Source organism: Pinus tabuliformis, chromosome 9, assembly GCF_031772625.1.
Source record: "Pinus tabuliformis cultivar Carrire ecotype Pingquan chromosome 9, CPIR1, whole genome shotgun sequence".
Lineage (NCBI taxonomy): Eukaryota > Viridiplantae > Streptophyta > Pinopsida > Pinales > Pinaceae > Pinus > Pinus tabuliformis.
Window position 1 is genome coordinate 704,502,047 of NC_142307.1, and position 13,967 is coordinate 704,516,013.

At 37.6% G+C, this 13,967-nt stretch overlaps 1 protein-coding gene and 1 long non-coding RNA gene across 2 annotated transcripts; one reads left to right on the forward strand and one right to left on the reverse strand.

Moving 5' to 3' along the window:
• Positions 1-6,512: 6,512 nt before the first annotated feature.
• Positions 6,513-7,356, reverse strand: LOC149150622 (uncharacterized). Its single transcript, XR_016263012.1, has 3 exons — positions 7,109-7,356; positions 6,920-6,988; positions 6,513-6,825 (listed from the first exon to the last, which is right to left on the reverse strand). It is a non-coding gene; the product is annotated as an uncharacterized LOC149150622 (long non-coding RNA).
• Positions 7,357-8,950: 1,594 nt separating this feature from the next.
• LOC149150623 (uncharacterized) lies at positions 8,951-10,996 on the forward strand. The gene has a single exon (XM_089442876.1). The coding sequence runs from the start codon at positions 9,224-9,226 to the stop codon at positions 10,994-10,996; it is 1,773 nt and encodes a 590-aa protein (XP_089299002.1). The 5' UTR covers positions 8,951-9,223.
• The last annotated feature ends 2,971 nt before the right edge of the window (positions 10,997-13,967 follow it).

The window sequence follows — 13,967 nt, forward strand, 5'->3', positions numbered from 1 at the left end:
TATATATATATATATATATATATATATATATATATATATAAGCATGGAAGCATGTGTAACTTAAAGACTGTGTAATCTGTTAGGCCCCTATAATACTAGTGATTCCCCCATCACTATTGTCATTGTATCCCTTATTGATATTATTATGCCCCTATTGTCCCCATATTGTTATTAGTATGCCCCATAGAAGCCCACTATTGTTATTTTTGTGCCCTTATGTTTTTACTGTTATGTTGGCTTGATTATATTGTGACCCCTTAGACTCCTATATATAGAAGGGAGGTTTAGTCATTTGTATCATCCAAGAATTGTTCATTTGTGTAATGTAAAGGAGGTTTCCCCCTCGAAGAGGATGAATTCTAAGGCGTTGATCTATCTTTTCCATCTTTTTGTGAGCTAGTTTCCTAACATTTGGTATCAGAGCTTTGGATTCTAGGGTTTCTCTGCTCGAAAAAGGTCATCGTGGAATTTTCACTATAACATTTTTCTGAGATGTTTCGAAAGCTACAAAAAAACCCATTTGAGCTGAAATTGTTTTGAACTTCAGGTCTGAATTTCAGAGCTTGTCTCGCTATATTTGCAGAGATATGATCTGAGTAATTTAAGGTTTTTGTAGACTCCCGAATTACATTCCAAACAGGTGACCTGGGGAAAATTATCATAACTTTTGTTTTGAGCATCAGACTGAAATTTCGTAAAAATTTTCAGAAAGAGGACGGACTTTAGTTTTCTATATATTAGTTTCAGGTACTAAGGTCAAAATAGTCACACGTGGCACGTCGTACAAGTTCACTCTATTGAACTAGTTTATAATCAGGTCACTGTGGGAGATTTGGCATAACTCTTCCTTGGAGAATCCAATCTTGATCAAACTTGTGGGGTTAGAAAGAGGACTCAAAGGGCTACCGCAAGACAAGATTTTAGATATTCGAGATCCACAGTTACAGAGATACAATAGATTCAATATCGAGTTCTTACAAAGTGAAAAAAAGGGTGTGTAGTTTTTTTTTTAATTTTTCATAAGATTGGTTTGAAAAATTAGTTTGAAGGAATTCAAAGGGAATAGTGAAGAATTATTAGCATTAATTAATGCCCCGAAGAAAGAAAATGGAAACACCTAGTAAGCAACCTGAAAGCTCTAGCATGACTTGTGAAGAAGAGGAAGAAATGAAACATGATTTATCAAAATTACAAGACCAAGTACAACAAATTTCACTCTCACGAAAGTTAAATGAAGCCAAGATGAATGGCGTGGAAGCTAAGATGAATGGCATGGACGCTAAGTTGAATGGCATGGACGCTAAGATGGAAGAACTAAAGATAAATTTGAATAAGTTGCTACAAGAAATGGTCACTAATGGTGAAAGGGTAGTAAAGGAAACTCATGATGAGAAGAAAAGAAATGTTAATCTTGATTTCATAGACTCTAATGTTGGATTGAAGACCCACCATGTTACAAAAATTGATATGGGGAAGTTTGACGGAAGGGATCCCGGAACATGGATACTACAGATGGAGAAATTTTTCGATCTCCATAATGTGCAAAACACACAAAAGGTACGTATTTAAACTTTATATTTGGAACCAAACCAGTTTGTATGGTATCGCTGGCTTTTCTCTCGTAAACAAATTGTCACTTGGGCATTTTTTATGGAAGAAATGATAGACATTATAAGGATACAAAAAGAAACACCTTTTTTAGCCTATTGATAAATCTCAAACAAAAGGGTTCAATGATGGAGCACATTGAGGACTACCAAAAATTGAACATAAGGGTAAAAGATATTCTAGAGGAGCATAGGATTGATGTGTTCATAGGGACTTTAAAGGATAATATCCAACGTGAAGTTTTCCTTTGGGAACCTGATTCATTGGAGAAGGCATTCGGGTTAGCAAGAAAAATGGAAAGCAAAATTATGGCAACCAGGAAGCCTACCACTCACAACTATAAAGATGGAAGTATTGTTTCCCCTAGCCTTCCACAACCTACAAGGTTGACACCACAACAATTGGAAGAAAAAAGAGCAAAAGGGCTTTGTTACAGTTGTGACAGCAAATACACTAAAGGTCATAAGTGTGCTTAGAAGAAATTATTCTACATAGATTGTGAAGAGGAGGAAGAAAAGGAACAAGAAATGTCAAAAGAAGAGGATATACTCCAGGAACAAACCCTAGATAAAGAAGAAATGAATCTGACCATATCTTGTAATGCATTGGTTGGAATTACCACTCCTCAAACTATCAAGATAGAAGGACACATCAAGAAGAAAAAGGTAATAGTGTTGATTGATTCGGGAAGTACCCATAATTTTATTCATTATAAGATAGCAAAGGAATTGAATTGCTTCCTATATCCAGCACCAGAGTGTCAAGTGATGGTTGCAAGTGGAGGAACCATAAATTGCTCTGGAAAGTGCCATAATATCAAGCTATCCATAGGATAATATGTATTGAATATCCCAATGCTTTCCATTCCAATGGGTGGTGCTGATGTTGTACTAGGAGTCCAATGGCTACAATCCTTGGGTACAATAGCTTTTAATTTTCAAGAGCTTTTCATGAAATTTCGTGCGGAAGGAAAGAAAGTTGAATTAAGGGGTGTTGCAGGGAAATAAAAAAAGATAATCAGCTCTAACGGTATGACAAAGCTTCTAAAGAAGGAACAACGAGGTGTAATTGCACAATTATGTTCGCAAGAGGTTCCCACATCAAAATCATCTATCTCTCCAGATCTCCAAAAAGTCTTGGACAATCATTCCAAGGTATTTGAGACTCCTAAAGGTCTCCCACATATTCGTGATAATGATCATGCTATTCATTTGATTCCAGGAAGTGTTGCTCCAAACATCAGGCCATACAGAGATCCCTATGCCCAAAAGAGTGAAATTGAACGTATGGTTGCAGAAATGTTAGAGGTTGGTATAATTCAACTTAGTCAAAGTTATTTCTCTACTCCAATAGTATTGGTGCACAAGAAGGATGGATCATGGCGCATGTGTCCGGATTATAGGGAGCTCAACAAGCTCACTATTAAAGATAAATTTCCCATTCCTGTCATTGATGAATTATTGGATGAATTGCATGGATCAATTTACTTCACCAAGTTGGATATTCGTTCAGGATATCATCAAATCAGAATGAAGACTAAAGACATTTCAAAAACAATATTTAGAACTCACGAGGGTCATTATGAATTTTTGGTCATGCATTTTGGCCTTACCAATGCACCTTCTACATTTCAAGGTTTGATGAATTCCATTTTAAAACTCTTCCTTAGAAAATTTGTGTTAGTATTTTTTGATGATATACTAATCTACAGCAAGTCTTGGAAGGATCATGTTGAACATGTTGACAAGGTGCTCAAACTATTGAAGGAGAAACAATTATATGCAAAAAGCTCCAAATGTTTCTTTGGAGTACAAGAGGTGGAATATCTCATTCATATTGTATCTCATGAAGGTGTTAAGGTAGACCCTAGCAAAATTAAAGCTATTAAGGAATGGAAAATCCCCACATCCATAAAACATCTACGACGATTTCTTAGGTTGATAGGGTATTATTGCAAGTTTGTTAGGAATTATGGGAGAATAGCAGCACCTCTAACAACATTATTGAAGAAAGATGCATTTTCATGGATTCTAGAAGCAACAAAGGCCTTCGAACATCTTAAAGTGGCAATGTGCCAAGCACATTCACAAAAACCTTTATTGTGGAATGTGATGCTTCAGGAAATGGAATTGGTGTTGTTTTAATGCAAGATGAAAGACCCATTTCTTTCGAAAGTCATCCAAACAAGGGAAAGTATTTACACAAAGCTACTTATGAGAAGGAAATGTTGGCAATACTACATGCACTTAAGAAATGGCGACCCTACCTAATGGGAAGACACTTTAAGGTAAAAATGGATCATGATAGTCTTAAATACTTTTTAGAACAAAGATTATCCTCTGAAGAGCAACAAAAATGGATCACAAAGATGATGGGTTATGACTTTGAAATTATCTACAAAAAAGGGAAGCAAAATGTTGTGGCAGATGCATTCTCAAGAAAGGAAGAGGATGTGGAAGCATTGTTGTGTGCCATTTCTATTATCCAACCAAATTGGATAAACGAAGCAAGGGAGGAATGGAAGAATGACAAAAAAGTTTGGCACTCATTCGAAAGTTACAACAACATCCCAGTACATCTGATACATTTAGCTGGAAAAATGATTCGTTATGGTACAAAGATCACTTATACTTATGTAAGAATTACCAACTCAAACAAAAGATTCTTATGGAATTGCACACTTCTCTCTTAGGAGGGCACTCAGGATTTTTAAAAATTTACCACAGGGTTAAGAAGGAATTTTTTTGGGATGGCCTTAAATCAAATATTCAAAAGTTTGTGGCGGAATGTTTGGTTTTCCAAAAAAATAAAGTTGAAACAATTAAGACCCAAGGTCTATTACAACCTTTATCCATTCCAAGCCAACGCTGGGAGGAGGTTTCAATGGATTTTATCACAGGTTTACCCAAGTTCGAGGGAAAGAGTGTCATCATGGTGGTAGTTGACAGACTTACCAAGTATGCACACTTTTGTGCATTATCACATCCATTTAAAGCCATTACAATTTCTACTGCATTTATGGAAACAATTCAAAAGCTACATGGAAACCCAAAGATTATTGTAAGTGACAGAGATCCCATTTTCACTGGAAATTTTTGGACAGAATTATTTTCTTGTGTCGGTACTCAGTTAGCTCATAGCTCACCTTATCATCCTCAATATGATGGGAAAACTGAGATAGTAAACAAATGTTTGGAAGGATATTTTCGTTGCTTTGTATCTGTTAAACAGACACAATGGGTCAAATGGTTGCCTTTGACTGAATGGTGGTATATCACTTCCTTCCATACTGCAGCAAAAATGACCCCATTTATGGCGCTTTATGGATATCATCCACCATCCATCACATGATATTTAAGAGAAAATTCTAAGGTTCAAGCAATGGAACATCACATCGAGCATCAACAAGTTCTCCAACTCTTAAAAGATAAACTCACGTTGGTGCAGAATAAAATGAAACAACAGGCAGATCAACATTGCAGCGAAAGAAGTTTTGATGTAGGTGACTGGGTATTCCTACGACTACAACCGCATAAGCAAATTTCCTTCAAACAAGCCAAGAAGGATAATAAATTATCACCAAATTATTATGGTTTGTATAAGGTGTTGCAAAAGATTGGTACTATGGCATACAAATTGGAGCTTCATGCAGCTTCCCGAGTGCACCAAGTTTTCCATGTTTCATGTTTAAAGAAGGTTATAGGTGACAAAATCCCAATTCAAACAATATTGTCATAACTTGACGAGGAAGGAAAAATCATATTGGAAGCGGAAGCAGTCACAGAAACAAGAACTCGGCAGCTACGAAATCGATCAATTTCAGAGTATCTCATTAAGTGAAAGAACTTATCCGCTGAATATTACACATGGGAGGATAAGAATTTTATACAGAAGCATCCAAAACTACTCAAGCATTGAGGACAACGCTTTTCGGAAGGAGGGGGGCATGTTAGGCCCCCATAATACTAGCACTTGATTTCCCCATTACTATTGTCATTGTATCCCTTATTGTTATTACTCTGCCCCTATTGTCCCCATATTGTTATTAGTATGCCCCATAGAAACCCACTATTGTTATTTTTGTGCCCTTATGTTATTACTGTTATGTCGGCTTGATTATATTGTGACCCCTTAGACTCCTATATATAGAAGGGAGGTTTAGTCATTTGTATCATCCAAGAATTGTTCATTTGTGTAATGTAAAGGAGGTTTCCCCCTCAAAGAGACTGAATTCTAAGGCGTTGATCTATTGTTTCTATCTTTTTGTGAGCTGGTTTCCTAACATAATCAATGAAAACCTTACATCAATAGGAAAAGAGGTTACTTTACACGAAAGTAGAATACTAAAATTGTTCCTCGGTAAACTAGGATTTTAATAACATATTCTGGAAATCAATCTCTGAAAACCAATAAGATACGATAGATATTGTGCTTGCATAACCCATTTTCAAAGTAGGAATAGACATGGTATAGTCGTGGAAGCTTCCAAACAATCAGAAAGAGGTGATTAATTAATAAAACCCTTGTTTAATAACACTTCCAGTTCAAGGGAATGGAAGCCAAGTCTACAAACTTGGGTTGATTAATCCACAGAAAATAAACTAAAACAAGTTCCAGGGGATTCAACTTTGCCGCCGAAGCAAACTACGACTTTTTCCTAGATTGATTCCTTCGGCCAGTGCTGTTTTGACACTGAAGAATGATGTTCTGGTAAAGGAGGGTTTAGAACTTGGTAAAGAACTTAAGGAGAACAATTAAACATGCCATGCGGAACCATAATTCAATTTAAAAGAAGACATTGTTCAATAGTTAATCTCTGAAAAGAACAAGCTCAATACGACCAGTAAACCCTGTTAATAAAATACAATGTATGCAAAAGAGTGATACCATTTAACTGTGCCCATTAAGACCACCTTATAATTAAGTTTTTCATACAACCGGGTGGATGTACTAACCCTTAAATAACATAATTGTCAACAAGAAAAGTATCGAAGCCCAGTCCATCTACAAGGGCTCAAAGCTTATTATAGCAAGGGTTTCACACCCATAACTATCTGCTAAAGGAAATATTAGTGGATTTCAGAAAACAATAGGCACACAGACCAAGTTCCAGCGAGGCGTTCATACCCTTCCATTCTTTTATGACGAAGCTCAGGTCCTCTCGTCGTTAGGTGTTTTGGACTTGGGCACACACATCCAACTTCCAATGGACAGAGGCTACCTTGCACCAAAAATTCGTGGTGATTAATCAACGTGGAAAAGAAAATTATAGATCATTCGAAGAGGATCAAACCTAAACTTGGTAACTTACCTTTCAAGAGTCTGAGAGAATCATTATCCTCAGCGCCAAGGGAATCAGAGTTTGCAGCAGTCACCGTGTCTGTAGATGAAGATTAAAAGCCCTCTATTAGTTATGTCCGGTAGGTAAAAGTACGAAGTGAAAAGAGGAAACTAAACCTGGAACTGTAAATAAAAACAAGTCACTGTAAAACAACCTCACCTGCATATGATAAACAACAATACATTAGCAGTGGAGAGCATATGGCCACAACTCCTATGGATCTTGAAGCTCCAAATGAAAGCTAGACTGCGTGTAGTTGGAGAAGCAAGGTCCTAATGAATGAGTGTAACCCCGGTGGAGCTAGGGTTCTGCAAAGCAAGTTTCTAATACCCTGACCAAGCCGAATGACCAAAGGAGGGAGGCAGGTCACCGAGTCGTTAGCATAACACCTCGATTCCTGGTGGGTCGTCGTATCAAACCCTCTGATTGGACGATGCTGCAAGCACCACATGGAATTCGAAGAAATAATGACTGGCAGCTAGCCCCCATTAGACAACAGTCCAACCGAGCTTTTAATTAGAAAATTAATGTAAGCCAAACACGTATAGTTAGCAAATGAAGAGAAGTCATCACCTTCGAGGAGATTTATTAACATGTACAGAAAGGTATGTCAAGACTTAATGAATCTGTGGAGGCCATTAAGGTTGGGTACGATAAAATCATCAGCCATCATAGTTAATCTTGAGTTTTGTAAACCATTCATAATATATGCCTTTGACATTATATATATATATATATATATGGATTCTCGAATAGTGCGAATGTTAAGATATGCTAATTCATGGTAAAGAAAAACAAAAATTACATATGAATGCATTGTCAATATATGATTTTTTAGATAAATCTGTTTACAAATATATAGATCTGTCAAATACAAATATTTCATGGAAGTAGCAGTCACTTTTTAAAATCATGAATTACATAGAAAAAAAATTATAAACATAGAAAGTGATAAGTAAAAATAATTTAAACTGGAAAGTGGTAAGTAAAAATAATTTGAATTTTGATGTTTAATAATTTAAATTACCTATCATAATTTTTTAGTAAACAATTTACAAGTTTTTTGGGTTAGAAGGGGAGGAAGCCAATCCCTAGAGATTGCCCAAGGGAATGCTCTACACTTTTATTAACCATTGTGACCTAAATAAATAGTTTTAAGCCCTAAATTTGAAGATTTGTACTCTTTAACTTTGTTCCATAATTATAACAGATTCTCTTTTAATGATAAATATCTTTGATTCTCTTTTAATGATGAATATATTTCTTGGCTAAAAAGAAGAGAAAAGCATACCAATTTTATTGATAAATTCATTTTTGCTCAACCATTTTTCATGGTTTTGTTTTTCCTTTTTATTTATATATACAACATTTTTACATTATTTCACACAAAACAGAAATTGATATTAATACGATTTAACAAGCTTCTATTAAAAAAAATCCCTTTTTGCAAAATGTAATAGCAAAAGTTTTGTATCCAAATTAATTTGAAATACTAAACTCACACCCCTATAAAAATCATATTGATGACAGTTTTATCCAACATATGGAAAGCATAAAATGATTGAGAGTGCTTTATATCTAATGATCAATGAGCATCACACAAAATTAAAATTACATATAACATAAGAGGCATAAAAAAACAAATAACAATCATTAAAAAAATTCTTGACCACTTAACTAAATTTGAAATGCCGGGGAAGCTTCAACTTCGGGGCCAGCTAAGGGAAACTTCCTTATTAAAACTCGAGTAAAAGTTTATCGGAAAACACTCGAATATCAAAACTTGAGTAAAATCTTGAGGAAAAGAATGAAAAAAAGATGGGTCCCGGGCAAGTCCAAGGTAAAGACTTTGCAAGTGGGTTGTATATAATAGATTAAACCGCACACATTATTTGTCAAACTTGACATGGCCATCAGAATCCGGTGATTGCCCCGAGAATTGTGAAGTTTTTGTATCTTGGAAGAGTTGACCAATGAAACAGCGGTAGGCACTGTCTTTGCAATTTCCTTATCACTGGTTATGTTGTGTACATATATCTCTATGTGCACTCCGCCCATCTACCATATCCTCTCAAACAAAGATGAGGCTGAATCACTTCTCTTCTTAGTTTTGCAAAATTTTTAGAAAGATTCTTATGCTTAACTATTGTCTTTTATAACTGTCAGCAGGAACGGTAATGTCCACGGCTCTTGTTGGTTACAGGGTATGTGAAGAGAACCCCCATCAGTTATATCGATTGTTGTAGGAAACTGTGAATTGCTGTCTAATGTTTTATGAATGCGCAAGGAGCTAAGAGGGCTGCCGCTACGCTTAGGCTCTGGTGGTCGGATATAGATTCTTCAGACCTGGCGTTAAGCTTGCCGCACTGCGCTGAGGAGGTGAAAATGGGATCAACGATTTGTAACGAGAAGAATGGTTGTGCATCCAGCCCCTCCATTGCTCTCGACTGCGAAGAGTCTGCTAGATATCGAGCTCAAGAGAGGACGAAGAACAAGTCAATGAAGGGCGAGACCACGGAAGATAAGCAAGACAATGAGCTGGCTAGCGAGATGACGGAGGAATTGAACTTTTCTGTGACCGTCTCAAAGAACGGAGGACGGCCGAAGCATGACGCTGTTCCATACACAAAATCTATCGAAAAGAACCGGCAAGCACTGGACAGAACGGGGAGCGGATTGGTTGCTGTAACCGGATCTGGCGGAGAGTCAGAGCGGTGTGGGGATCCGAGAATGTATTCAATGTCGGTAGAGGTAAAGCAAGTTCGGAGGCTGCGCTCATCGCAATACAAGGGGGTCGTTCCGCAGCCTAACGGGCGATGGGCAGCTCAGATTTACGAGAAACACCAGCGCGTGTGGTTGGGAACGTTTAGCAGTGAAGAGGAAGCTGCCAGGGCCTACGACCGAGCGGCTCTCAAGGTCCGAGGGCGGGAGGCCATAACCAATTTTAGTTCGGTGGGAAGCCGCGATCAGGAAGAGAGATTCATGAGAGAGCACAGCAAGGAAGAAATCGTACAGATGCTCCGAAAGCACACTTATGACGAAGAGATGACGATGAGAGCAGCTCAGTCGGGCACGGATAAGGCCGAGGCGTCGGGGGAGGTTCAGTACGGCCTGATAAGCGTGTGTCAAGAAAACAAAGAGCACCTTTTCGATAAGGCCCTCACACCCAGCGACGTGGGAAAACTGAATCGCCTGGTGATTCCCAAGCAACAAGCGGAGAAGTATTTTCCCATGGACGTCAATTCCAGCGAGAATGGACTACTCCTGAATTTCGCAGATAACATGGGGAAAGTCTGGAGATTTCATTACTCGTACCGGAACAGCAGCCAGAGCTACCTCCTGACCAAGGGGTGGAGTCGGTTCGTGAAGGAAAAGAAACTGGAGGCCGAGGACATTGTTTCGTTTCACAGAGGATTGACTCAATCTCATCACCTCTACATAAGCTGGAGACGCAGGCCAGCAGGTAAGCACCAATTTGGAGCCAGTCCACAGTGCCACCACTCCAAGTGGAAAGGGACCAATTGCTCGTCTTCCTTGGATCCGTTCAATTCTGGAAACCAGGCCGGGATCGCTTATAATGCCCAATGGATGACCCTCTTCTGGCCCACTTCTAAAAATTTCGATACCATCCAACCATTCAGTTCCAAATCCATCACCCCACTTGTCAACAAAGTCGGTGATGCGGATGCCCTGTGGTCCCCTATTCCTATAACTACTCTTTACGTCGCGCTTCCTTTTCATTGCTCGGAATCGTCCACCAAACAAACTGACATTAATCGTGGCGGATTGCCAAGCATGGACCTGTATCTCAACTTGCACAACTCCATTAATTCCGGCGACGGAAGCCCTCATATCAAACCGCTTGGACCCTCCGCAGCAAAAGAACTAGAAACCCCCGAATACAAAGAAGTATCGTGTCTCGATTCTGCGACCGCGACCGCGACCACGACCACGGAAGGTATAAAACTTTTTGGGGTGACTTTATCAGAACGCCAAATATACCGAGAAGTTAAATCAGAGGACTCACAAGGGCAGCTGCGTGTCTGAATAATGGATAAAGTCAGAGGACTCACAAGGGCAGCTGCGTGTCTGAATAATGGATAAGGTAAGAGGACTCACAAAGTGTAGAAGTGGCAAAGTGATGAGTAGCTCGATGGACAACACAAAGTGTCGATATTCAGAGATAATTGTTTCAAGGAGAATTAAGAACTTGCAGATACATGGGACACCAAATTCGATATGCCGACTTAGAAGAGGACACTGAGGACACGCTGTGTCGATTTTCACACGGCGATTCCAAAGAAATAAGCGACGCGATGTAAATGTAAAATTAAAAAACAATCTGTGCCATAAGTTAAAATTTTATTTTTTCCTCATATCACTCGGCCGGTACATTATAGTGTATGGCAAAATTTACTCTTATTCAGTTCACATATTTTAATTCTAATTATTTACATAATTATATAGAAAAAAGTTTAAGCTTTTATGTTTGTCATGATTATATGTTTCTTTCATTTACGGTGATGGGTAATTCTTCTATTTTCAATAAGTGATTTTAATGTTATAAATTTCTTAAATATACATCCTCTTATTATTTGTTCAAAATCTTATAAATTTAAAATATAATATTTAACAAAATTAAATTTTATTATATAATAAAATTGTAAAATGTTAATTTTTCTTTATAAATAAATATAATAATAAAAAATAATTTTCATATTTTTCTAAAAATATTTTCAAGCTAATTTAGTATGATAAATAGTTTTAAAATTAATAATAATAAAATTTATATATTTTTAAACTATTAATATAAAAAATACAATATTTTTTCTAAATTAATATTTTATTGTTTCAAAATGTCTTAAAAATATAGTACAATATAATATAATATCTAGTCATGCTATCCTTATTCATGGTATTTGTGGATGGTTTCACTTTATCCCAATGGAGACTAATAATTTTAGCCACTTACTCATTAAAATTAGTCTCACAAAACATAAAATTAATGACCAAATATTCCATTCAATTAGGAATTCGAGCAAGGAACAAGCACTTCTTTAACATACCCCCTACTTTCCCTAGCCCCAACCAAGGTTGGTAAGAGGTAGTTACCAAGATGACTCGATCTCCATTGTCCAATTATGGAAATAAGGTCCAAAATTTTCACTTTCTTTTACTTTCAAGAAACTCAAAACAAATGATACCATCATGTTCGTCTCATCGAGATGATTTCGATAATATAATTTTTTCACCAATTGAACTCTTGGATCTAAAGATATGGCCATCCAAAGATTATCCATTTAGTTAGTGCCAACTCACCAACCTACAATGTGGGGATAAAGCATGTAGTGTACGCGTGGTCCCAACATGGAAATCTTAGTCGATCCCTTTTTGCCATATGGCAGTGTTACCACAGTTGGTGACACGTCCATATTGGTCACGTAATACCCACTATACAGCAGGTGTGACCCAACTAATCACACATATGTGCTATATGAAAAGTGTTACGGGTGTGGGCCCCCCATAGGCCACAACAACCCACTGTAGTGAGCCCTAGAGAGTTTTCCTACTACTCCTTACTGAACTTCCAGTGTATTCCTTCCAAGTTGCATTAGTAGTGCCAACTCTGCACTTGGGCTTAGCCTCCCCCTTGACTAGTAATTGACCACATTCACACCACATAGATCTTATCCTCATCGAACATGGCTCCACATGCCAAGCCACATAGGGTAGTAGATCTCGGCAACTCTATCATGCTCTTCATCCAAATATTCTACGGTTTGGGGTGAAATCATCCATCATCACACCGCCCACATGGGTGGGGTCCCACATACCTTTGAATCCCCAACCATTCATGGCTTCCCATTGCATGCGATTTGGAGGGTTTTTTCCTCCGATTTATGCATTGGGAAACAGGCCCCACTGCCACAACATCCCAGGGATGATACCCTTTTACCATGCTCCATTTGAAACCTCTGGGGAAGAACCTCCAGGGTCATCCAATCACCATACTACCTCCCCATCGTTGGCTTGGATGTCTCTGCCTTTGCACATGGACATGGGTCTTGGGCATATGGCACTTACAATGTGGGTGTCTTCACAAATCTATGTGTCCTAACCTCCTCACGGCATGAGCATATATGTTATGATCTTATCGTTATTAGCGTTTCATCTTGGGATTCTTCACATGGATTATTCATAATGAAGTCGAGCCCTATGACTCAACCCCTTCTCTTTCCATTTGTGTACAAATATACATAAGGCTTCAATCTGGTGATTTCTCAAGGGTTTCTCCCTTATCACTTGGTAATTGATAGTGTACTTAAGAGGAATTGTCTTCGAGGCCTTCAACACACAATTCATATATATATATATATATATATATATATATATATATATATATATATATATATATATGAGACCATCCAAGCTATCCCTCTTGAGCTTAAACTGCCTCAACCCAACTCATTCAACAAATGCGTAACTAAATCATATGTGCAGCACACACACACACACACACACATATACAACCCAACTATCTCTCTAAGATTAGTATCATTTAAACCGGGCTTAAATAACCATTTCTTTTAGGTCTCTAGCACATACACATGGCCAACCTATTCATCTTCACTATGGCCCCTTCTGATGAATTTCAGTATCATCACAACTCACCAATCTGTAGGCCTCTTGACCACTAATAAACAAAAAACAAGCCCACAAGTATATACAGCAAACCCTTCCATTTACTTAGGAAATATACAGGGAATTAACCTTCCTTAAATAGACAAAGAAATCACACTTCTTGACATATCACATGCATTGAACCAACACATTAAAACCATATCAATATAGGCCTTAGTCCAACACAAATACTTTGATTTAATGTCTATAATTACATATATTCTTCACCATTCCCCTCTTTTTATGTTATGTTCACCAGTTATAAATAAATATTTTTGATGTTATCAAACCCCCTTTACCTATCCTAATTTCTTCTTTGATATAATGTTGATTCAAA